Source organism: Mustela erminea, chromosome 3, assembly GCF_009829155.1.
Source record: "Mustela erminea isolate mMusErm1 chromosome 3, mMusErm1.Pri, whole genome shotgun sequence".
In the NCBI taxonomy this organism is placed as follows: Eukaryota; Metazoa; Chordata; class Mammalia; order Carnivora; family Mustelidae; genus Mustela; species Mustela erminea.
In genome coordinates, this window is record NC_045616.1 from 15449244 (window position 1) to 15474639 (window position 25396).

The window sequence follows — 25396 nt, forward strand, 5'->3', positions numbered from 1 at the left end:
AGCATAAAATCGTGGGATATGAAAGGGCAGTGAGAGAATCCATTGCTAAGTGGATCCATTCAGTGGAAGGTGGTGATTCTCACGTGTAAGATTCTTTGTTAATTGAAGGTAGAGTAATAATTATCAATGGTGCCCCCCCCCCCCGTTTTGTGTGGATGTGAAGGAACTTTATCTGTAACATGTAGATCTGGAATTCTTCTCCTTGCCTCCTCAGACAGTATTTCTGAACATCAGTAAGGGGAAAACTTCATGACAGCTGGATTAAATTTAAAGCAGTGAACTTGACTAGAGAAATGAAAAAAACAAAAAACCTCTGGTCCTCCCAGGTGCTGGTTCTTATTTTAATGTTTGGGTATTGATAATTTTGGTGATTTGAGAATTGTGCATTGTTAGAGGTGAGGTGGTTTTGGCAGACTGACAGAAGCGGGGGGAAACACCCCACAAAGCTAAAGCAGAGATGTTTTCAAAAACGGCAATCGTAATGGATAGTCATGGTAATAATCCTCCGTCATCCCATGTAATTTTGCTGGCTGTGATTTAAGAACACCTAACCAAGCTATTTTGAAGAATTACTAATGTGGTTAAAAGACGGAGTGATGAAGGGAAGATTTGGAAGAATTCCACTAGAAATACACATTATTTTAGATGGCTTTTCTGTTGGCCTTTGCCTCAAGTTAATTTGTAGTGTCATTCACTTCAGTTTCTCATTTTGAGGGTGACTCTATCACACTGGAATGCTCACTTAATCATACCCAGTGAGAATCCTAACATGTTTTAGAATTTTTGATTTACCTGACCAATGCCTTCTCTTTTTTTTTTTTTTACGCAAAAGGTATGATACAAATATTTTCTTAGGGAATACCTCCCAAGAGAATTGCAGCTGCCTCAGTTCAAGTCTGTTTTAAATGCATTTGAAATCATTTAAATTTTTACTTGAATTTGTTTGCTTGTTACTGAGTCATTTGGGCAAGCTAAAGGCAGTAAACTAAGCTGAATTTGCTCCATTTTACCTTTTTTTTTTTTTTTTTCAGCTTTTTAATTGCAGATCTCCCCCTTTGAGCAGTTTGGGTATCACTGCTAAAAACTTAACTGGTTTGGGGGCGCCTGGGTGGCTCAGTGGGTTAAGCTGCTGCCTTCGGCTCAGGTCATGATCTCAGGGTCCTGGGATCGAGCCCCGCATCGGGCTCTCTGCTCAGCGGGGAGTCTGCTTCTCCCTCTCTCTGCCTGCCTCTGCCTGCCTCTCTCTCTACCTGCCTCTCTGCCTGCCTCTCTGCCTGCTTGTCATCTCTCTCTGTCAAATAAATAAATAAAAATCTTTAAAAAAAAAAAAAAAAAGAATCTACTTCTTTAAAAAAAAAACAAACTTAACTGGTTTGTAAAAGAATTAAGATGGGGAGCAGCAGATAGTGATTACACTGTTTTTTGTTTTTTGTTTTTTAAAATTAATTTATTTTTTATGTATTTTCAGCATAACAGTTTTTTGTTTTTGTTTTGTTTTGTTTTTTATTTTTGCACCACACCCAGTGCTCCATGCAATCCGTGATTACACTGTTAGAACACAGATCCTGAGCCTGGAAGGAACACACGCATTTGAGGTTGTAGATGGAGGCAGGAAATTAGGGACTGCTCACTATCCTCATCTGATTTCACTGACCATATGCATCCTTTTTATTTTAAGACTAATTGCAAGATGATCTGGAAATAGAGAAAATGCATTTATAAATAAATCTTTGTTTTGCTATTCAGTTTCTGTGTTTGAATACTGTGTTCAACTCATGTCCTACCTTTTCCCCCAAAGCTTGGAGTCATTCTGAGATTAGAAAAAGGAACTCTAGTGCATTTTTTAAAAAAAGAAATTTCTGTACCTTTAAAATGTCATCCCCTATATTTAGCATTCCTAAGTGTTTCTCTGATTTCAGTTGTCTGTATTACAGAATTTTGCCAAAGCCATATGAAACTTAGGATATTTCTCTTTAAAATAGTCCATAAGGGACGCCTGGGTGGCTCAGTTGGTTAAGCAGCTGCCTTCAGCTCAGGTCATGATCCCAGTGTCCTGGGATCGAGTCCCACATCGGGCTCCTTGCTCAGCAGGGAGCCTGCTTCTCCCTCTGCCTCTGCCTGCCATTCTGTCTGCCTGTGCTCGCTCTCTCCCCCTCTCTCTCTCTGATAAATAAATAAAATCTTTAAAAAAAAAAAAATAAAAAAAAATAAAATAGTCCATAAAAGTTAACGTTTTGTTTTAAAGAATTCATATTAATAACTTGATTAGGAGATCATTTACTATAAAAAGAAGGTAAGGAACACCTGGCTGGCTCTGTCAGTGGAGCATGTGACTTCTGATTTCTGAGTTGTGAGTTCAAGCCTCACGTTGGGTATGAAGATTACTTAAAAATAGGGGCGCCTGCGTGGCTCAGTGGGTTAAGACTGCCTTCAGCTCAGGTCATGATCTCAGGGTCCTGAGATAGAGCCCCGCATGAGCCCCGCATCAGGCTCTCTGCTCGGCAGGGAGCCTACTTTCCCCTCCCTCTCTGCCTGCCTCTCTGCCTATTTGTGATCTATCTCTCTGTCAAATAAATAACTAAAATCTTTAAAAAAAAAAAAAAAAAAGCACCTTAAAAATGTAATAAAAGTGAGTTAAAACTCCTCCAGTTTTTAATTTCTATCTGGATATGGTCTACTGGCGTTCTGAATCTGAATCGTGGCTCTTTCAACTATGTTTACAATAGCAGTTGGCAAAGGTGAGTTGGAGATAAACACCAAAGTGAGCATTTATTTAGAAAAATTGAAAGATGGGCGCCTGGGTGGCTCAGTTGGTTGGACGACTGCTTTCGGCTCAGGTCATGATCCTGGAGTCCCGGGATCGAGTCCCACATCGGGCTCCCGGCTCCATGGGGAGTCTGCTTCTCCCTCTGACCTTCTCCTCGCTCATGTTCTCTCTCACTGTCTCTCTCTCAAATAAATAAATAAAATCTTAAAAAAAAAAATGAAAGAAAATGTATTATTTATTTATTTTAAAGATTTTTATTTATTTGAGAGAGAGAGACAAAGTGAGAGAGCATGGAAGGGAAGGTCAGAGGAAGAAGCAGACTCCCCATGGAGCCGGGAGCCTGATGTGGGACTTGATCCCAGGACTCCGGGATCATGACCTGAGCCGAAGGCAGTTGCTTAACCAACTGAGCCACCCAGGCGCTCCAAGAAAATGTATTATTAAGGTCCACAGTGTCTTGCATCATTTGGTATTAGATTTGTATGCCATTTACAGTCATCTGACATACAATGGAAATGGTGCCCCATGCCTTGGGAAATATCACCCACAAATACTTTAGAACCAGTATAAGCTCATGTGCTGAGTGTTTATATTTAAATACTGTCTGATATTTTATTTACTGAACATATCATCTATAGCCTCCATAGCTCACTTTTCCTTTCCATTAACAGATGCGGCATTCCAAAAGAACTCACTGCCCTGATTGGGATAGCAGAGAAAGCTGGGGACATGAAAGCTACAGTGGAAGTCACAAACGGAAGAGGAGGTCCCACAGTAGTACGCAAGAAAACAGACATTGTAAACCACATCACCAGTTTAAAGAATCTGATTGGTAAATTACTTTTGAATTAGTAGGATTTTAACACAAGTAGTTTTAATGTTTCTTATTAGCTTATATAGCTTTATTTTGTCAGATTTATAATTCATTAAGTCAACAAATACTCAGAAAATGTTTATTGAGTTCCTGTTATGGGCTAGACACTGTATAGGTGCTGAGGCTACAGCTATGAATAAAACATTTCATACTCTTACTTATTGATGTCTGTCTGGGACTGGTGGGAGACAGTTGAGTCCCAGGTGCCAGTAGTGTAGTCAGGGCGGTGAGCCATGAACAATTTAGTCATAGTGCTGTTAGGATGCCCGGTGAGTGCCTTTAACTGGTATGTAGGAGGAGATATGTATTTTAGGGTGCTCATTTAGGGTTGCACAAATGAGAGATGATGAGGGGGTAGAGAGAGTTAATCCAGATGAGAAAACCAGCATGTGCTGCTTGGGAATGGTAAAGTGCATGGGGGGCTTAGTCACTTAAACTGTATTCTATAGGTTATATTTGTAGATAAGGCTAGTGAAGGTGTGTACGATTTTTAGAAACTTGGTTATTGCAAGAACCAGTAATTTAAGAAAGGGCCTCAGTGTAAATTTTTCAATAGCATGTATCCTGTTAAGTATATGCTTACTGTGTAAAATTCAGAGGTGGTACATTTATATAGAATTAAAGAAATTTTAAAGTTCCTAAAGGATTAAAGAAAGGCTAGGTGAGTAGCATTTCTTTCAGTCTGTCTTCCATTAACTTCCCTTTCTCATTTGTTTTGTTGGTTGTATGTTTTCTCCTTGTTTTGTACAGATGTTCCATTGAGACTGTTTGCCAGATTGCTTTCTAAATTAGCCAGCTGGGGTTACTTTAAAAAACAGTATGTAATTTTTTTCCTTCTCCATGCTAAAACAGACTTGTTCTGTGGAACAATGAGCTTGTTGGTAGTCACTGTAGATTAATCTTTCTTCATCACATACTGTCCTGTGGGGAAGAGGGAGGGTTTTCACCAGGATGACCATGACCTGAGCTAATGAGTGCACTGCAGAAAAACGTCTGTACCCTTTTATTAACAAATAAAAATGCCCTGTGAAGCTTAACATCATAGTACTAATAATTGATAAGTTTGTTACTGTAAATGTAGGAAGGAGGATTTGAGTGATGAACAGTTTTCATGTTCACAGTTAACTACATAAACATGATACTACATCAGTCCAATTAACCAGTAAGCCAAGCTGCTTCTTTGATATCGGCACTAGAGGTGTCTCTTGGTAATTGCGCTCTATAATCTGGAATATTCTTTTTTTTTTTCTTAATTTTATTTACTTATTTGACAGAGCGTTCACAAGTAGGCAGAGAGGCAGGCAGAGGGGAGGGAAGCAGGTTCCCTGCTGAGCAGAGAGCCTGATGCGGGGCTCCATCCCAGGACCCTGAGATCATGACCTGAGCCTAAGACAGAGGCTTAACCCACTGAGCCACCCAGGCGCCCCAATAATCTGGAATATTCTAATAGTCTTTTTTGAAGATTAAGAAACTTAGTGGTATTTTTTATAAAATAATTGGAATTACTACAGGTCTCTAACTGCAGTAAACTGTAAAGAAGGTAACCTTGGCAGGTTGCTAGGCCCCCATTATTTCTATTTGTTCTTAAAAAAAAATTCATTCTTTACAAGTCCTTGCCTCTGATTATTTCCTGAAAATAGGTTCTAAGAAGGGACATTTCTAAATTAAAGGGTGTGAACTGTTACAAAGCTCTTGCTATATATTCATGTATTTTTTTTTTCTAGAAAGTTTGTACCAGATTCTACAACATGTTTCCATGCTCCTACCAGTCTTGGCATTTTGAAAGGCCAAGAATAGTGGTTTTAATTTGAATTTTTAAGGTTTTAGTGAGTTTGTCCAATACATGTTTTTTCTCTTTCAGAGTATTGCACTGATTAGAAGAGCTTTTACTATGTATCTTTTTTTTTAACCTTTTTTTTTTTTCATACATATTGCAAAGTGTCTTTTCTTTCTGATTTGTCTTTTGGCGGTAGCCTGTGAATTGGTCTCCGTTAGTACAGGCTTAATTAGTTCTGTACTATATCACTAAGACTCATGTGGCTATGAACAATGCCTTTGTATATTGTGGTAAAAGTTCTTAAGTGTCTTCTTATGTAACCTAGAGTGTCAAGTCTTAAACCAGTGATTCTCAAATTTGAGAATGAACAGATCGCCTCAGAGGTATGTTTTAAATGCATATTACCAGATGTAGATTTAGTCATTCTGACCTGGGGCCCAGAGATCTTCATTTTTAATGATTCATATTTAGATAATATTGAAGAAAGACCACCCTTTGAAAACACTATTTTAAACTCTTTAGCCTGGCATGCAAGATTCGCATGATCTGTTCCCTGCTTATTTATTTGCCTCTGTTTGTTCCCCTATGTGGAATATTGGTCTTGCTCTAATTGTCTACATACTGTTTTCTGGGCGATACATAGACAACCCATCTCCCAGAACACTGTTGTGATCTGTTAATGTGAGATGGTACTAATGCCATTCTTCTCCCCTGGCATTTCTTCCACTTTCTACTTTATCCAGATCTTGACTTCCCTTTAAGATGCAACTCTGCTTTTTTTATGAAGTCTTCTCTCGCCATTTTAAGCATTTTAAGTCCCATTCCACACCCCACCCCCATGATCCTAAGCACTCATGCAGCCTTTCAGCGTTACCTGCATTGTCGAGTTTTGTTTTTATGTTAGTAATCTCAGATTGTTCATTTGTTGGCAAGGATTTTGCCTTATATATATTTTTTTATCTTCCACAGGACCTGTGTGGAAATAAAAACGAATGCCCGTAGCCTCATTAGTCTTGGCTATTTTGAAGGACCACAGTGAAATATTCACTGGACGTTCAGTGAATATTTTTAGAATTTAAATCAGTCTATTCACCTTGTCCACTCTGTCCATACATAGCCTTTATAATTCTGTAGACTTTACATGATCTCTAAAGCGTGGTTGTTACAAATTGAAGAGGTCCCTCATCTTTCTAGTTTATCCTCATGGCTTTATTTCACCTCATGTTTGTCAGTCTGTAGTTTGTTTATGGATTACTGCAGCTCTAGTTTTATGTACTATTTCAGCTAAAGATTATTAGTATTTTTAAAGAGCATTAGTTTTTTCTGATAGGCTTTGGACTTACATGGAAGGGATGCCTTACAGAATTAAAAAGGATGCCCTTAATAGTGAGGTAATTTCTAGCCTGATGTATTGTAGATTTCTCGTTGACAGTTTGAGGCCAAGTGATCAGATCCCTGACCTAGACCCACATTTTTATTGTAATATTCTGAGTTGTTTCTCCAATGGTTAGAACTTAAGATTGAAACTGACAAAAGGGAGAAAAGGGGGTTCTGCATTTCCCTAGCCTGGATTTGATGCCAGCCCTGTTGAGTAGGAGTTTAGAGATGCTTTTCCTTTTATTTCTGCCTACACCAGCCCCCCTGGGAAAAAGAACAACAGCATATTCTGGGGAAAGAATGATGTTGGTGAGGGCAACTAGTCAACATCTGTCACTCCATTGCTTGTCAGGATTCTTTTAGCTGATTTGTCTGACTGGGCAGGTGTCCCCTCTCTCCCTCAGTGCTCCATGTGCATCCCTCTTGAAGCTTCGCACTCTGTTGAAGAGGACACCATCCCAGGTAGAGAGGGGGACGGGAAACTGGGCCAATTGAATCTATGTCCTTTTCTTTCCATCAGATCAAGGCTACTTAAGTGGGATCTGTTGACTTCCTGGGGTCTGTGACCTCTGTGAAATTCCTTGCCGAGTTTTGTTTACACATTTGTGCATTTCTTAGGGGAGAGGGCCTGTAGCTTTCATCAGATTTTTAAAGGGATCTGTAGATTCAGAAGTTAAGCACCATGGCACTAGATGATAAGGTTTCCCATGTAGAATTTTTGAGTATTTTGCAAGCAGGAATGACAGGAAATGAGAAACGCAAAGGGAAATAGGGGTGGTGCGGGTGGGTGTTTTGTAATCCTAGGCAAGCAATTACAAGATCCTTTTCTCATTTGTGGGGAATATATTTTAATGTCTTTGGCACATGAGGCAACCTTCAAAAGCTGTGTTGTCTGTTTCTCTAAAAGGAAAAACAGAAAGCTAGGAATACGGAGAGGAGAGGAGATGGGATGGGTGATATGTGTAGTAAAATTGGCCCATGTAATAGTTAGAATGTGCTCTACAACCATGGCAAATCCTTTTCTTTCTAGGGATCTTAATTCAGTGATCTGTGAAATGAAAGGACTGGAATACATGTAAGATTCCTGCTAGCTCTAGTACACCTTTCATGAAAGAATTCTGTGTGTGCCAGAGATAACTAAAATTCACTTAATATTAAAAGAGAAAGGAATCCTGTTTTTGCCTGCCTCTGATTGTATGTGGCTCTGTGAGGAAAGCAAGTGAGCTTAGTTACAGATGCATATATCATAAGACAGAAGAGCAGTTTTGTGAAGTTTTCTGTTTTAACTGTCTCCAAAAGGTAAAGGGACACTTAGTAACATAACGTAACATAACATAATTGACTCAAGCTTTGTTCCTTGATGTGAGGTGTTTGATAGCAGTGTATCTGATGGAGAATGTGAACCCACTTGTTGGTTAAAGCAAAATTATGTCTTAAGTTTGTGAGATAAGTATAAACTAATCCATCAATTTGAGTTTTTTTTTCTTTTATTGAGTTAGCTGTTTAACCAGGAATTATTGAATGTTCTGTTTGAGCTACACTGCTGCAGAATGAAGAGAATGATTTGAAATCCTTTACTGTGTTCGCAGTCATTATTTAGAAGCGAGGTCCTTGAATGAGAGAGATTATCGGGACCGGAGATACGTTGATGAATACAGAAATGACTACTGCGAAGGCTATGTACCTAGACATTATCATAGAGACGTTGAAAGCGGTTATCGAGTCCATTGCAGTAAATCTTCCGTCCGAAGCAGGAGAAGCAGTCCTAAAAGGAAGCGTAATAGACACTGTTCAAGTCATCAGTCACGTTCGGTATGATTGATTTTGTTTTTATTTGGGTGGATGTTTATTTGTGTGTAAAAAGCTCTTAAGAAGCCAGTAAGTTTGAAGAAGTTTATATATACGTATAATATTATTTGGATATATTATAATTGTTTATATTATTTGAGTCCTTAAACATTCAGATTCTCATAGCTAATCTGTATTTATTAGGTAGCCTTCATTTGCCCACATTTACTCATTTTCTGCAGTCCAGATCATGAGTTCTTGATCTTAATATTAAAAATTTTTTTTAGTTTTGTAATATAATTTTATGAAAAGATGAAGCACCCATCTTTTCTTTCATCTTAAGCTTTTTATTATTTATTTATTTATTTATATTTTTTATTTCAAAAGAAGCCCTTTTCCTGAGAGTTGGAAACAAATATATAACATTGCACTGGCAGATACTTAACTCTTGTTACTCTCTAGGTAGGGAAGTCCCAGAGTACAGTGCGTCATTGTCCGTAGCTACTTCCATTGAAATTCTGAAATGGGTGCTGAATGGAAAATGCATTAGCCAAAAGCATGCCTCTTTTTATACTCAGACATCTTCACCAGTTTAATCCGTAAACTTTGAATAAATTGTTTTCTTCCCCAAGTTTTTTTCAGTAGAGGTTGCTTTGATTATTAGATTGAATGCTGAAATTAACTAGCTTTAATTTCCCCTTTTACTTTATGTATATTTTAAAATATTGCTAAATAAACATTCCAACTAATCTTGACATTTTAAAACCTTTTCCTGACAACCTAGACATCTCAGTTCACAGCGTATGCTATTGTAGCACAAGAGATTAGTAGATCATGACATTGCATTCTTTAAATTTCAGACTTCAATTAAATCAGTATTTTAAAGAGACAATTGTGTTGTTTTTTTCTATTGCCACTTTAAGTATCTTATCTGAAAATCTGTTCCTTGCCATGTTTTTCTTCTGTAACATAAACTGTGCCCTGTGAATTTCTGGGGACTGAATTTGAAATTGCTCCTGCCAACTGTTCGTGGCCTGGTGCTTATCTGAATGCCTGAATATCTCCCCGCTGAATGAATTGCGTATTCTGCCCTGAATTCACTCTGATATATTGATTGGCTGGACGATCTTGGTGCTGCCCACTTGCCGTTCCAGAAGAGCCACCGAAGGAAAAGATCCAGGAGTATAGAGGATGATGAGGAGGGTCACCTGATCTGTCAAAGTGGAGACGTTCTAAGAGCAAGATGTATAGAATATTTTTCAACACTTTTTTAACTTTGCAGACAGAATAATCTTTTTAAGAATAGTTTGTCAGCGGGGGGCTAAAGAACTCTTCATTGCTTTTTTGTTTTGTTTTTTGTGGGTTTGTTTGTTGTTTTGTATTTCTTCTTTTCTGTAGAATTTAAAATATTTCTACTCTAAAGTTCCAAAATAATCAATGGAATTTGAGATTAGAGCAAGAAAGATAGCTCTATCTAATTGTTTTTGTAGCAGCTGAAAATAAAATAATTTGAGTGCTGGAACCTTAGTTATGCTTTGATAGAGATCATTTGAAAATATTCCACACTTAAGTATTCATTGTTTGAATAACTAGATAATTTGATCTCAGGTACTTACTCGTCTTTCTCCTCCCTTACTTTAGATGAAATCGTGGACACTTTGGGTGAAGGGGCCTTTGGCAAAGTCGTAGAGTGCATTGATCATGGCATGTAAGTTGTTTTTTTCTTTTTTGCACATTCTGATATTTCTTGGGAAAGATCCGTTATTTAGATGAAATGGTATTTTAAGTATTAGCCACGTGTTTTCCTGGGTGGTGTAAATACCCAGAATTTCTTGAACTGTGTCTGGGTTATTTACCAAGAATGTGGATTTTGATCAAGAATGCTGACAAATGGCACCTAGCTGGCTCGTTTGGTGGAGTGTGCGACTCTTGATTCCCAGGTTGTGAGTTTGAGCTCCAGGGTAGGTGTAGATTACTTAAAAATAAAATCTTGTGAACAAAAACCTGACAAATTCTGTGGATGGTGTTTGTTGAAATTAAAGTGGGTCTTCAAGTAAAGGGGTTTCCTAGACCTTAGGCCTTGACCCTTACGTGAGATTTAGAGTGCTTTGCTTTAGTTTTGAATAGCAGAGACAATAAAGCTTTTCTAATCTCAGTGGGAAACATGTATTCCACATCTGAAAATCACGCAGTGGAAGAAATGGCCTAGCAAAAAGCAGTCTACCCTGGAGTGTCATTAAGGATTGGAAGGGAACATCTTCTGTTTAAAAGGTTTTGGAACCTTCTAGGGGCTCCTGGGTGGCTCTGTTGGTTAAGTGTCTGCCTTTGGCTCAGGTTCATGATCTCCAGGTCCTGGGATCGAGCCCCCATTAGGGAGGCTTAGTGGGGCATCTGCTTGTCCCTCTGCCCCTCCCCCTGCTCATGCTCATAAGCGAGTTTGTTCTCCCCCTCTTGAATAAATGAAATCTTAAAAATAAAAGGTTTTGGAACCTTCCAGCTTTTGGGGGAATGATTCGTAATTACAGCTAGAAAAGTCTGCTATTAAGTACTAGATATTACTAGAAGAATTTCATTTTATCACAGTTGTGCTTTATATCATGCAGATTTTGTACATTGTTTCTTCAGACTTCATGAAATAAAAGCTTCTATGGCAAAGAAAACAAAAACAAAAAACAAAAACACAGGGCGCCTGTGTGGTTCAGTGGGTTATGCCTCTGCCTTTGGCTCATTATCTCAGGGTCCTGGGATTGAGCCCCACATCGGGCTCTGCTCAGCAGGGAGCCTGCTTCCTCCTCTCTCTCTGCCTGCTGCTTTGCCTACTTGTGATTTCTCTCTATCAAATAAATAAATAAAAATCTTAAACAAAACGAAAACAGAACAAAAACCTTTATTCCCAAATCTGCATATTAGAGTTAGGTGTTTTGTTTTTTTAAGATTTTATTTACTTGTTTGACGAGATATATAGAGAGAACACAAATAGAGCGGCATGAAGAGGGAGAAGTAGGCTTTCCGATGAGCAGGGAGCCCCATGTGGGACTTGATCCCATAATTCTGGGATCATGACCCAAGCTGAAGGCAGATACATAACCGACTGAGCCACACAGGCACCCCTTGAGTTAGCTTCTTAACTATGAAGAAATTCTGTTATTGAAAGGCTGCAGAATAAAGGCCAGATTCTTTAATATGAAACCCTTTGTGATTTGGCCCTCTGTGTCTTGTTTTAACGTTTTCCTCCAGATCTCTGTTCTGTAGTTTGCAAACTTTTTATAAGTGAACCTCTTTAAAACCAGTTCAACTGCACATCTCTAAAATGACATCTAAAATTTTTCATCATAAAGTAGTTGTGGGGGGCGCCTGGGTGGCTCAGTGGGTTAAGCCTCTGCCTTCAGCTCAGGTCATGATCTCAGGGTCCTGGGATCAAGCCCCACATAGGGCTCTCTGCTCAGCGGGGAGCCTGCTTCCCCCTCTCTGCCTGCTGCTCTGCCTATTTGTGATCTCTCTCTCTCTCTCTCTGAAATAAATAAAATCTTTTAAAAAAATAAATAAAAATAAAGTAGTTGGGAAGGAGGTGATTTTTACCTTATTTAAACATTAATATATTTTGAAACTTTTCTATTTAAATATATTTGAGGGAATCTAAATACTTTAGCAACTTGATATACCTAATGTTAGCCATGAATCAGTTCTTCTTGAATGCTTAAACATGTTTTATTCTTGAAGTTATTTTCATTCCATTTTCCATAAAGTATATTAAGTATCTTTTATTATCACCCTGTCTTTTCTGCAACAAAAATGTGAATGTAAAGAGAAATTTTGAAATACTTTCAGACCTCTAGAAAAGTTTCTCTAAAACAGAAAAAATCCTAAATATCCTTCGTCCAGATTTTCCATGGGTTAACGTTTTACATTTTCTTTCTCATTCTCTGTATATACACATGTCATATTTTCAAATTTTGCTAGATAATCTACAGATCTTACTCAGACTTCACCAGTTGCCCTATCATTGTTCTTTAAAATTTCTTGAGGGGTGCCTGGGTGGCTCAGTGGGTTAAAGCCTCTGCCTTTGGCTCAGGTCATGATCCCAGAGTCCTGGGATCGAGCCTCGCATCGGGCTCCCTGCTCAGCAGGGAGCCCGCTTCCTTCTCTCTCTCTCTGTGCCTCTCTGCCTACTTGTGATCTCTGTCAAATAATAATAAGTCTTTTAAAAAAAATAAACTAAAATTTCTTGAGATTCCAAATTGTATTTGAGATACTCCAATTAATGGTATTCAATTGATTAAATAGAAATCTTTGCAAATTTTGATACTTATTTGACCTAAATACAAAAGTTAATTGGAAATGTGTCTTGTATTGGGTTAGTTTGGGCTTAAAGGAGTACATGGGGCGCCTGGGCGGCTCAGTGGTTGAGTGGCTGCCTTTGGCTGAGATCATGGGGATCGAGCCCTGCATTGGACTCCCTGCTGAGCGTGAAGCCTGCTTCCCCCTCTCCTGCTCCCCCTACTAATGTTCCCTCTCTCACTGTGTCTCTCTCTCTCATACAAGTAAATAAAATCTTTAAAAAAAGGAATACATGTAGTCATAAACATACTTCAAGTGCTTAACTTAAGACGTTTCCTTTTTCGGGGCTCCTGGGTGACTCAGTGGTTTAAAGCTTCATCTGACTTGAGCTCGGGTAGTGATCCCAGGGTCCTGGGATTGAGCCCCACATTGGGCTCCCTGCTCAGCAGGGAGTCTGCCCCCCCACCTACCTCTGCCTACTTGTGATCTTTCTCTCTCTACCAAATAATAAATAAATAAATAATAGCTTTTAAAAGTGTTTCCTTTTTTAAAAGATGACATGTAATCTGTAAGTTGAAAGTATACAAGTGTTCATTGTAATTACTGAAGTAGTTTTAGCTAACAGCTTTATTAATTTTTCATTCTCAGAGCTAATAAGCACTGAGAAAACTTGGGTCATACATAGATGATACTAGAAGGAGTTTTGTCATAGAAGTCTCATAGCAACTCTTTGAAGTCTTGAGATACATGCAAGGTGTCATAGGGAGATTATCATGAAAATAAGTTTTTAATGATTTATCAGGGCACAGTTTCACTGGGGCTTTTTGAAAACAGTGAATTGGAAACCACCAGACTTAGAAAAAAGGTTTGCTGTCCAGCCACTAGAAAGCTCAAGGTTGGTTGGTTGGTGGTTGGTTTGTTCATTTTACAGTCTCGGGCACATATCTTTTCTTTTTTTCTTTTAAGGTTAATTTATTTGTTTTGAGGGAGACTGAGGGAAGGGACAGAGGGAAAGTGAGAATCTCAAGCAGATTCTGTGGTGGTGCTCACCTAGCAAGACGTGAGGCTGGATCTCATGACCCTGAGATCATGACCTGAGTCGAAATCCAGAGTTGGCTGCTGAATGGGCTGTGCCACCTAGGCGCCCCCTACGGCACATATCTTAATATACTAATGGGGGGGGTATGAAGTTTTTTTTTTCTTGTGTAAAGTGGAAGGACCAGAGTTTTAAGAAAAAGAAAAAAAAAAGGCTTGAGTGCTATTTCATCTTCAGGAAGATCAGATTTAGAAAAGAAGACAAAAGGAATTTGAAGAAACCCGTTTCCTCAAGAAACGGCTTGATACGTTTTATTTATTTTTATTTATTTATTTATTTATTTTTATTTTTATTTTTTGAAAAGATTTTATTTATGTATTTGACAGACAGAGATCACAAGTAGGCAGAGAGAGGGAGGAGGAAGCAGGCTTCCCACCAAGCAGAGAGCCCCATGCGGGGCTCGATCCCAGGACCCTGAGATCATGACCCGAGCCGAAGGCAGAGGCTTTAACCCACTGAACCACCCAGGCGCCCCACTTGATACGTTTTAGAAAGTATTACAGATACCCTGATCTAAAGCTTGTGCCCCACACTAGCTGTTTCTCTTCACTTGAGTCTGTGAATATAGTAAACATTTTCCTGGCTTCATGACTTACTGATGGTCTGTCCTTTGTTTGAACGTGTTCACTTTTCCTCCCAAATCTTAAAGACTGTTAGCTATTTTTCAGGGCTCAGTCACGTGTCAGCTTCTTCTCTGAATAAGTTTGAGCCTCCCTTAGCCCCCTAATTGTTAGGCTTGCCCATCTCTTTGCTGTGTAGTAGCTCCTAGGAAGCACTTCTGACCTTGTAAGTTGTTCATGTGTCTGTTTTTTCCATTTGACTGAGGAGCATAGGGACAAGCCTTGTCTTTGTCACTAACAACCTGTGCGCCTTCTGGCATAGGTTGGGTCTGAGCATACGCTTTTAGCAGTAGCATGTTCTATTTGAGGTTTTATTTTTATCTTTTTTTTTTTTTTTTAACTTTTGTATGAAGTCTAGGTAAATGTAAAATTCTGAAAACATTAAAATTTTTGAGTATTAAGGAATTAATTGCTTTATAGAAATTGTGTTTTGTCAGGTTGTTTTGAAAGGATGTTATGTGGAATTGGATATAAGATGTCCTGAAAGACTACTCAGTAAGATTATGCTTTAGAGGACACATGTCTTCATCCTGCTCCTATACATAAATGGTTTTCATCTTAATTTTGTTTTTAAGGGATGGCATGCATGTAGCAGTGAAAATTGTAAAAAATGTAGGTCGATACCGTGAAGCAGCTCGTTCAGAAATCCAAGTATTGGAGCATTTAAATAGTACTGATCCCAATAGTGTCTTGTAAGTATAAACTTAAACTGTGATCTGTCCTGTTGCCTAAAATAACCAGAATTCTGTGAACTGACTTGTTTTTATTTTGATCTGTTTTAGCCGATGTGTCCAGATGCTAGAATGGTTTGATCATCATGGTCATGTTTGTATTGTGTTTGAACTACTGGGGCTTAGTACCTATGATTTCATTAAAGAAAATAGCTTTCTACCATTTCAAATTGACCACATCAGGCAGATGGCATATCAGATCTGCCAGTCTATAAATTGTAAGTATACTTGATAAATTTTAAACACCAGAAAATTAAGTTTTCACTGTATAAGCAACATGTCAAAATATTGTTACTAAAAATACACATTATAGGTAAAGATGAAATTCCTATATCACTGTTAATCTTAAGTGTCCCCCAATACAGATGAAATACATAAGTGAAACTAAAAATGTCTTTTTGTTCTCTTGTAGTTTTGCATCATAATAAGTTAACCCATACAGATCTGAAGCCTGAAAATATTTTATTTGTGAAGTCTGACTATGTAGTCAAATATAATTCTAAAATGGTAAGTTACAGTTTTATTTTAATTTTGGTGGTGGTTTTTAAACTTAATTTGTTTTTGTGATCTTGGATGAGGAATTTTATTTTCACTTCTGAGGCTGGTTATATCCTGATATTTAACCAAAAAAGGATAATCTTTCTTTACCTTTCTCATGGAGTTATGTTGAAAATCAAAAAGATAATTCATGTGCATGTCTTTTGAAGTGCTGTAAAGTATTTCGTGTCTTTACTGATCTTCATGTTGACTCAACTGTATTTTTCTAGAAACGTGATGAACGCACATTGAAAAATACGGATATCAAAGTTGTTGACTTTGGAAGTGCAACGTATGATGATGAACATCATAGTACTTTGGTATCTACACGGCATTACAGAGCTCCAGAGGTCATTCTGGGTCAGTGGACACCACCCTTCCTGATACTATAATTAAGAGAGTTTTTTTTCCTCCACATCTTTTGTTAGGGGACAGATAGAGGGATGGGTGTGATTTTCTTAGTGTACAGAAAATAGATTATCTGTCCTAAGAAAAACTGTCTGGACATGGCTACAAATACTTCTTTTGAATGGGAAAAATGTGATACCATCTGTAAAGACATTCCAGGTGGTTGGTTTTTGTTGTTTTTAATTTTTACTTTTTTAATTATGTTTGTGTGCATGCTCACTCCATGCCCAGCATGGAGCCCAGAGCAGGTCTTGAACTCAAATCCCTGAGATCAAGCAAGACCTGAGCTGAAATCAAGAATTGGACGCTTAACTGAGCCACCCAGGTGCCCCCCCCAAGTGGTTTTTTTTTTTTTTTTTTTTTTTAAGATTTATTTATTTATTTATTTATTTATTTATTTGACAGACAGAGATCACAAGTAGGCAAAAAGGCAGGCAGAGAGAGAGGGAGAAGCAGGCTTCCCGCTCAGCAGAGGGCCCGATGCAGGGCTCGATGCCAGGACCTTGAGATCATGACCTGAGCCAAAGGTAGAGGCTTTAACCCACTGAGCCACCCAGGTGCCCACCAAGTGATTATTTTTTAAGCAAGTTAACCACACAAGATCATAAAAGGGCAAGTTCTAGTGACAAGGTATGTCACGGCAGTGTGAAGTAAAGGTGGTACCAATTTTCATGTTACAATAGCATGGTGCTGTAGAAATGCTAAAGTTCTGGTTTGCAGACATGTAGGTAAAGGGCCGGTGGAGGTCAAGAAGAAGAGGGTCCCATCTAAGAGGAGCAGTTTGATAATCCTTGACTTAAGAAAGATTAAAGAAGAAAATTACTTTAAGGTACCGAGTTTTGAAAGAAGAGGGACTTCAGTAAGAGAGTGCATATCTTGCACTGCAAAATGTCAGAGACCAGGTCTTGTTAATAGAGTGGAGAAGTGTCAGAGAGGAAGTTGGGGGTTCAGATGGGAACCCCCATCTGAAGTTCATATCAGGTGCTCTTGAGACATGGTTACATGGAATAGGCTGGTTAGCAAAAAGGTCCAACTGAGGTTGGATAGAACATTTTTGCAGAGTCTTTTTTTTCTGCAACAGGAGTTGGTAGTTCAGAATAAGAGTAGGAAAACAAACTAACTCCACTTGGAGTAGAGGATTGCTAAAGACATAAGGAAATTGAGAATATTATGCAGTGCTGGCCAGTAGAACTTTCCATGTTTCTGTATTTGCAGTATCCAGTTTGGTAACTGTTCACCACATGTGGACTACTGCGTACTTGGAGTGTAGGTGGTGTGACTGAGACACTGTATTTTAAATTTTATTTTAGTTTAAATGTTAGCTGTAAATAGCCTCATGTTAGCTGGTGGCTTCCATGTTGGACAGCACAGGTCTTAAACTGGTCTTTGAAATGGGTGATAATAGGATTTCTGCTTAGCTGGTCTGCAGGCATCTATTATGTTGCAGTAGTTTAGAAAGTGTATTCATGGTTGAGGACTAAAGGCTTCAGTGAGGGCAAAAGAAGTATGGGAAGAGTCTGTGGACAGAGAGCTATTTTCAGATCTTGAAAGGATACGACTTCCTATGTTGTCAATTTTAAGATGCAGATTACCCCCCCCACACACAATACAAAGTAACTGGCATTTTTTTTTTGTTATTAGTACATAAAATAGTTGTGTGTCTTTCTGTTAACAGCCTCCTAGATTGGGTAAAATACAGTAATTCTTAAGAACTACCATAACAGGGGCGCCTGGGTGGCTCAGTGGGTTAAGCCGCTGCCTTCAGCTCAGGTCATGATCTCAGGGTCCTGGGATTGAGTCCCGCATCGGGCTCTCTGCTCAGCAGGGAGCCTGCTTCCTCCTCTCTCTCTCTCTGCCTGCCTCTATGCCTACTTGTGATCTCTCTCTGTCAAATAAATAAATAAAATCTTTTAAAAAAAAAAAAAAGAATGACCATAACACAGTTCCAAGTTTGGCCATACTAGATAGCGGCTATAAATCCAGAATTGGGGTTATTGCCCTTGAGGAAAAGAAATCAGCAGATTGGGCAATTAGAAGGGCCCTTTGTGTTTCTGGATTACTGATCCTGAGGATTGAGGCAGAATTAGGTTGAAGAGGAAGATGAAATCAGGGGCTGCCATTGAGGAGGGCAGTTGGTCACCTGCCTTGCGCGTTGGTAGTAAGTGGATGAGGCTGAGAGAGGTAGGTAGATGTGAATGGTGGGAAATCCCAAAGAGTCTGAGCGCTGACTTCCCAGAGAATGGGATGGTTTAGAACAGTGTGTGGCAGAAGGTTATGGTCATCTGGGAACAAAGCTGCTTTGGAAGATGGGAGTGGCTGGAGAAGAAAACCTTCATTTTAGGTCTAAGATCTATCATTTGCAGATTTTTTGTGTGTGTCACTGTAGGTAGAACCCATTTGTTACCCATTTGTTCAGATAGTAGGCATTGTGAGCATTAACGAAAATGACTAAATCAAGAAATAAGTAAATAAAATGACTAAATCATAGTCAAGTTTTTGAATGTGCTTTTCGTTATTGAAAGTAATTGGGATGTCTTTACAGTAGGTTTTATTTATACATTATTATTTTATTAAATGCTTGATCTTTAAAAGTTGAAAACATCCGTACGGTTTACTTTTTTTCTCCTTTCCAATTAAGTAGGCTTAAGAAGACTAGGTATTTTATTCTTTCCTGAATGGTACTGCCATTGAGAATCATGAAAGAGAAAGTATACGTGAAATCACTTACCGATAGCCTAAAAAGCACATATATAAGTAGAATAAGTAGATCCTGTGAACTATAAATGGCTCTATAATTCTGCTTATAGTGAAACTGCTTACAGTACCATTACAATCATAATTTATGTAAAATTGCGGTATTTTTTTAATGCAAGAGATAAACTCTGCCTTTAAGCTGATAATAATAAATGGTTAGTAATTACATTTTGAGGATGATTGTCAACCTGTGTTTGCTATACAAATGTAAATTTTCCTGGAGCAACCATGAACTGGGTATAACCGTGCTTCCCATTGCATGCAGTTCAAAGATGATGGAATATTTGTACAAATCGGTAGTTACATGTGGAAAATACTTGCTAGCCCTTTTCTTATTTTACATAAAATGCCCCCACCCCTAGATTAAAGCACTGACTTGTAAGGATGTGGAGAATTATGAGAACATACTGAGTAACATTTTATATAAAACTGAAAAAGTAAACCCTAAGTTTACTGTCCTATTCTCCCAAGTGGGCTAGGTGAAAAGGGCCCCCATGCAGAGAAGGCTGTAGGGTATTGGCAATTAAAAACTGTTGCATATACAAGTGTTGCGTTTTGGGGGGCACCTGAGTGCTCCGTCAGTTGAGTGTCTGCCTTTGGCTCAGGTCGTGATCCTGGGGTCCTGGGATCCAGCTCCGCGTCAGGCTCCCTGCTCAGCGGGGAGTCTGCTGCTGCTTCTACTTGTGTGTGTGTGTGTGTGTGTGTGTGTGTGTGTGTGTGTGTGTGTGCTCGCTTGCTCCTCTCTCTCTCTCTCTCTCTCTGTCAGATTAATTAAAAACAAAACAAGTATGTGTTTTTGTTTTTACAGCTTTAGGTTGGTCCCAGCCTTGTGATGTTTGGAGCATAGGTTGCATTCTTATTGAATATTACCTTGGTTTCACAGTCTTTCAGGTATGTATTTAATAAATAGCATTTCATAATTCTCAGTGTTAAAGGCATATGAAAATTTAGGCCTCCATATTGACAAGTTGCTGTAATGTTCTTCTTAAGGTTAAAATTTACATATGGAAAATGGTCATTCTTCTCTAAAACCAGAATTGGGGGAACTACTCTTAGTGAATGGTCATAGTGCATTTTGCATGTGATTGGAGTTCATATTGTCTTGTGTTTCCATTTTTTTATTGAGTTCCTGCATAAGTTTGTATTAGTTTATTGTGGCCAGCTTTAATTCCATTCTGGTTATGTTAACTGTCAGCATGACCATGACCAAGTCACTTAGTCTTTTTTATAAAGTGATTTAGGAAGAATAAATTGTATTTGAGATGTTTGTATTAAGCATCTGTGACCCCCTAGGCACATTTCAAGCCGCTTAGGTGTATAAAGATGAAAAGACAACATCTCTGTCCTCAAGGAAGTTGTGCAAAAGATAGACGTGGGAGAGCTTACAGTACAGTGTGGTGTATTTGCTCTCATGGGACAATGTGGAAAGTGTAGTGGGAACCCAGGAAAGATGGACAGTTCGATTCCTCTGAAAAGGCATCACTGAGGAGGTGTGGTGAGTTTAAGCCAGTGCTAGAAGGAATATGAGGGCTTTGTCAGAAAACCAGAGAATGTGGAGGTCGGCTTAGGAAGAGGAAGCTGGACCCATAAATGAGTGGAGGCATAAAAGAACGTACTCTGGTTGGGGAATTAAAAACAGTGCTGTCAGAATCTTGCATAAGTGGGAAAATGATGCAGCGACTGACTAATGAATCTGTTTGGATAGAAAGGTACTTATTTTTAGAAGTTAGTGTTATCCAGAATGTAGACCAATCCAAAGTGAAAATGATTTTGTGAGTTTGTCATTCTGGCATTTATTTGGAGATCATTCCTCCAGGTTTTTTGTTTGTTTTTGGTACTGAAATGTCCCTTTTAAGGAATAATGATAATAGTTGTTGGCAGTTTTTTGTTTTGTTTTGTTTTTTAATTAAAATCCTTACTTGGCAAAACGAAGCAGGAAACCTTATTTAAGTCCCTGCTTTCTTTTGTCATAATTCTTCTTACATCTGAAATTTAACGGTCTCCTAGAAGCTTTAAGTTGTATAAGCATTGACGAAGTTTCAGTAGGGTTGTAGTGTGACCGAAGTGTTGTGATCTGTTTTGGAAGTGATGGGGGTGCCGGTTGGGCACATTCTGCTTCCTGTTGAGGATGACTTGAAGGGTGAAGGGGAAGTGTGAGGAGTTCAGAGTCACTTGGGTGGTGGCTGTGGTAGAACTTGTGTCTCAGGCTTGTGGGGCCTGTCACCAGCCTTCTCCTGTTGCTAATCCCCAGCAATCCTGTTAAAAGTACTCTGAGTGGGGCACCTGGGTGGCTCAGTGGGTTAAGCCTCTGCCTTTGGCTCAGGTCATGATCCCAGGGTCCTGGGATCGAGCCCCACATCGGGCTCTCTGCTCTGCAGGGAGCCTGCTTCTCCTCTCTCTCTGCCTGCCTCTCTGCCTACTTGTGATCTCTGTCAGATAAATAAAGAAAAAATCTTAAAAAAAAAAAAAGTACTCTGAGTTTATAGACAAGTTTGAGATCTAGAACCATGGTGACGAGTTCTTGGAGGTGGTGTATCTGGTTTGTGGCGGTAAGCTGAGGGTCAGAAAAAGTTGAGTGGATGGTTTGCCACCTTCATTCTGATACCTATAAAAGTTGCTTCCCATGATTTGTGAGTGTAAATCACTCTGAGGTCTTAAGTGCAGATCATTAACACGAGGAGACTTGTTTTCTGTTTTAAGTTCCACGCTCCAAAATAGTCTTAAACTAAGGAATTCTTTTTTAAATGTGGAGCTAGCTTTTTGCCACATCTGTTGCAAGAATGAAGACTGTTCTGAGCAATCACTCTGAAGGGATGCACTATTACTGCAAAGAGCCCCAGGGGAAATGGTGGGGAAATGCCCTTAAGTGTAGCCAGTTCTTTCCTGTTTGTAGTTCTTTATAGAGCATGAGCAAGGGTGTTAGGGACACTGGGCTTCCATTACAAGATGAGATCTGTGTGTGCTCATTTCCCCAACAGTGTGTTCAGGAGCATGGTTTTCTTGTTGAATATGACCCTTCTTGGGTGAAAATACACCAGAAGGGTTGGGATGCGGCTAGGTGTTGAGGGTTCAGTATCAAGCCAAGAAAGAGGAGTTAATTCTAGAAGGAAATGACCCTGAACTTGTATCAAATGAGCTGCTTTGATTCAGCAAGCCACAACAGTTAAAAACAAGGTATCAGAAAATATGGGCTGGTGTCTAGGATTCTGAAAAAGGAACAGTTCGCTTCTGGCTGGTGATTAAGATCTAAGTGCCAGATGACCTTTTAGACTCTCTTGTGGTATTCTTTTTTTTTTCCCCCCCCAAATTTACACACACACACACACACACACCCCCGCCGCTTGTGGTATTCTAGAAACATAAAGATAAATGTGTGGAGCTAGTATTACCTGCTCCTGTCATGGATTTGGGACTCCACGTGGTGGAGGTGGGGTGCTAGGAACAGTAGTTGATAGATTTTAAAAAGCATTACCCACAGCCTCTGCTCTTCAGACTGAGAGTTGGCAGATGATACCCTGCCTGATGCCTGCTTTAAAAAAAAGAATATGTGACAGAGACCATTTGTGGCCAGGTAGGCCTAAAATACTTATGTTTGGACCTTCACAAAAGTTTGCTGCCCTCTCATCAGAGAGCTCATCATCTCAGCTGTAAGTGTGCAGGTGTCTCTCCTTCAGCCAGAGCTCTGCTCCTGTATGACTTAATAATATGAGTTTTGACTTAGGTCCATAATTCACCTTTCCTCATTTACAAGCTAGTATCTCAGCTTCTTGGACACGCACATTCCCATATATGGAGCTCAGGATTGTTGTGAGAATTACTGGCCCTGGATTTTTATTGCCTGAAAAGAGTAGATGTTAACATGTTGCTTTTCACTGGTGAGTGGAGGCCAGTTTGGGGTCAGCAGCTGAGTAAGTGAGGAGACCAGTTTTCTGATACTCTTTCCTAGTCGTTTTTCAGCAAACAGTGCATGAATTGAAAATAAGTAAGGAAAACGTTCAGTTTCACATTAAATTCCATGTCTTCTGCTATCCAGAACCTTACTGTTGGGTATCAGAAAGACTTCGGTTTTACTGGTTTCCACAGAGAATACGGCTCATTCAGTTTTGTTCCATATTTGAAGTAGAGTGTAATATCAGCCGTGCAGCTGTCTAATCTAGCCCTTTGTGTCAGTGCTGTTTTCTTGTATTTTCCTTTATTGTGCATGTAGCACAAGAGAAAGTGCTAAATTCGTTTTTCTTACGTGTTTTAGACTCATGATAGTAAAGAGCACCTCGCAATGATGGAACGAATACTAGGACCCATACCAACACACATGATTCAGAAAACAAGGTACGTGTATTGCCCTGTATTCAGACTATAGAGAACCCAACTTTGGTGTCAGTGCTTATCCCAAGGACTTCAGATTTGGATTCTTTTCCCCCAGGCAGTCAAATTTTTTAAAAGTAATGCAGTATTTACCTTGTGATCTAGTAAACAGAGGTGGTGTTTTTTACATTCAGGTTAACCTTTGCATAAATGTTTTCCTAACTTGATAAAAACATAATACAGAGAGTAGTAAAAAGAGCTTGATCTTGGAGTCCTTTCGATCTATTTGTATTCCGGACTACTGCTAGCTAGGTGTCTGCCTTTGGACAAGATGCTAGAGTGGTTTGCAAACAGAACTTCGCCACCGCTTCCCAGATCTAGTGAAATCTGAACTCCTAGAGGACTGGATCCGGAGGCCAACACTGGTCTATGTATGGTACTTATGAGCCACTTAGGTGGGCTGCTGAAACCCCTGAGGGTGTGAGAGTGAGGAAGATGCACCATGAAGTATCTGATCCGTAACTGCTGAGATTCAAAAAATTGTATGCATGTGTATGTGTGTCTATAGAGCCGTCCATGCTCCCATCTGTTCCAGTGGGGGCAGGGTAAACATGTGGCTCCTCAGTTGTTTTTACTGACCCAGACTTTTTCTTATAGAAAACGCAAGTACTTCCACCATAACCAGCTGGACTGGGATGAACACAGTTCCGCTGGCCGATATGTTAGGAGACGCTGCAAACCATTAAAGGTAAAAGAGAAAAGATACAAGGTGGTTTAAAAAAAATGTTTTTAAAAACTATTTTTAAATCTCGTTCTTAAACAGACATTTTTCCCCCCAGGAATTTATGCTCTGTCATGATGAAGAACATGAGAAACTATTTGACCTGGTACGAAGAATGTTAGAATACGACCCAGTGAAACGAATCACCTTGGATGAAGCCTTGCAGCATCCTTTCTTTGACTTATTAAACAAGAAATGAAATGGAAATCAGTGGTCTTACTATATACTTCTCTAGAAGAGATTACTTAAGACTGTGTCAGTCAACTCTAAACATTCTAATATTTTTGTAAACATTAAATTATTTTGTACAGTTAAGTGTAAATACTGTATGTTTTGTATCAATAGTATAATTACATTGTTAAGCAAGTATGGTCTTGATAATGAATGAACTATAAAAGTTAAAATTAATTTTCCTTTTTGAAATTACCATTTTTAAAAATCTTTGGAATATTCTTTGTGTCCAGTGATAAATGTGATTGATCTTGTCTTTTGTACATGGAGGTCAACTCTTTGAAGTGATTTTTTTGAGTAAAAGGCAATCTTGACTACTTTATTCTTAATGAATATTCTTTATATACCTCAAATTCAAAACTTTTTGTAATTTTTTTTTCTGTAATTGTTGAACAAGTAATAAGTATTAACTCCCAGTAGGCAGGTATTGGAAACCAAAACCCATAGGAAAATGTTTACTCTTGGAATTTCATTAAATTTTAAGAATTGTGTTCTGTCTTCAGTGGGTGGTGTCAGTGATGATAAATAGCGCTCATCGAAAGGCCTCCAGTTGGTCCATCGTGACAGGTTGTTTGATAAAACCACATACACTCTTCATTTAACATTCAAGTCTAACTGGCAGGTCACAAACAAATAGGAATTCTGATGCCTGAGGATTTAATTTTTAATTCCACGTGGAGGAATTTTGAAATCATGGAACATCAGTTTCCATATCACATGAAGTAATAAGTAAATACTTGAGCCTCAGCTTATGACAGTTAAGGTCATGAAGCAGTTTAGATTTCTGTTACATCTCTAGTGGAGCAAAACAACGATTTGCTTGGAAAACACCTGGGAAGAAACCTCTGCTGAATATTCCAGACCATAATTGGCTAACACGAGAAACTTTTTGTCTGCCTATAGGAATTTTTTCTTAGTTACCTGTCTTCACAGTAGAAACTACATGGTAAGTGTTACTTAATTTAGTAAGAACTACTGCCGGGTAGAAATACTTTTTGTTGTAAAAACCATAACTGATTATTCAGATACAGGGTTTTTTTTTGTCAAAAATACTGCCATTTTTGTAAGTGCA

General features: G+C 38.9%; 1 protein-coding gene across 5 annotated transcripts in view; it reads left to right on the top strand.

The window, feature by feature from the left end:
- Window positions 1-24815, top strand: part of CLK4 (CDC like kinase 4) — a 29751-nt gene extending 4936 nt beyond the window's left edge. For 2 of the 5 annotated variants that reach the window (XM_032335344.1, XM_032335347.1), the window contains exons 2-13: window positions 3439-3599; window positions 8385-8607; window positions 9738-9828; window positions 10225-10291; window positions 15153-15269; window positions 15360-15526; window positions 15721-15815; window positions 16076-16205; window positions 19816-19898; window positions 23257-23336; window positions 23970-24060; window positions 24152-24815. In XM_032335344.1, the coding sequence (XP_032191235.1) occupies window positions 3439-3599; window positions 8385-8607; window positions 9738-9828; window positions 10225-10291; window positions 15153-15269; window positions 15360-15526; window positions 15721-15815; window positions 16076-16205; window positions 19816-19898; window positions 23257-23336; window positions 23970-24060; window positions 24152-24292 (1446 nt within the window). In that variant the 3' untranslated portion in view covers window positions 24293-24815. Of the gene's footprint in view, window positions 1-3438; window positions 3600-7825; window positions 7871-8384; window positions 8608-9737; window positions 9829-10224; window positions 10292-15152; window positions 15270-15359; window positions 15527-15720; window positions 15816-16075; window positions 16206-19815; window positions 19899-23256; window positions 23337-23969; window positions 24061-24151 lie in introns of those variants that run through there. The other 3 variants (XM_032335346.1, XM_032335348.1, XM_032335349.1) reach the window with 3 other exon arrangements.
- Window positions 24816-25396: the final 581 nt, after the last annotated feature.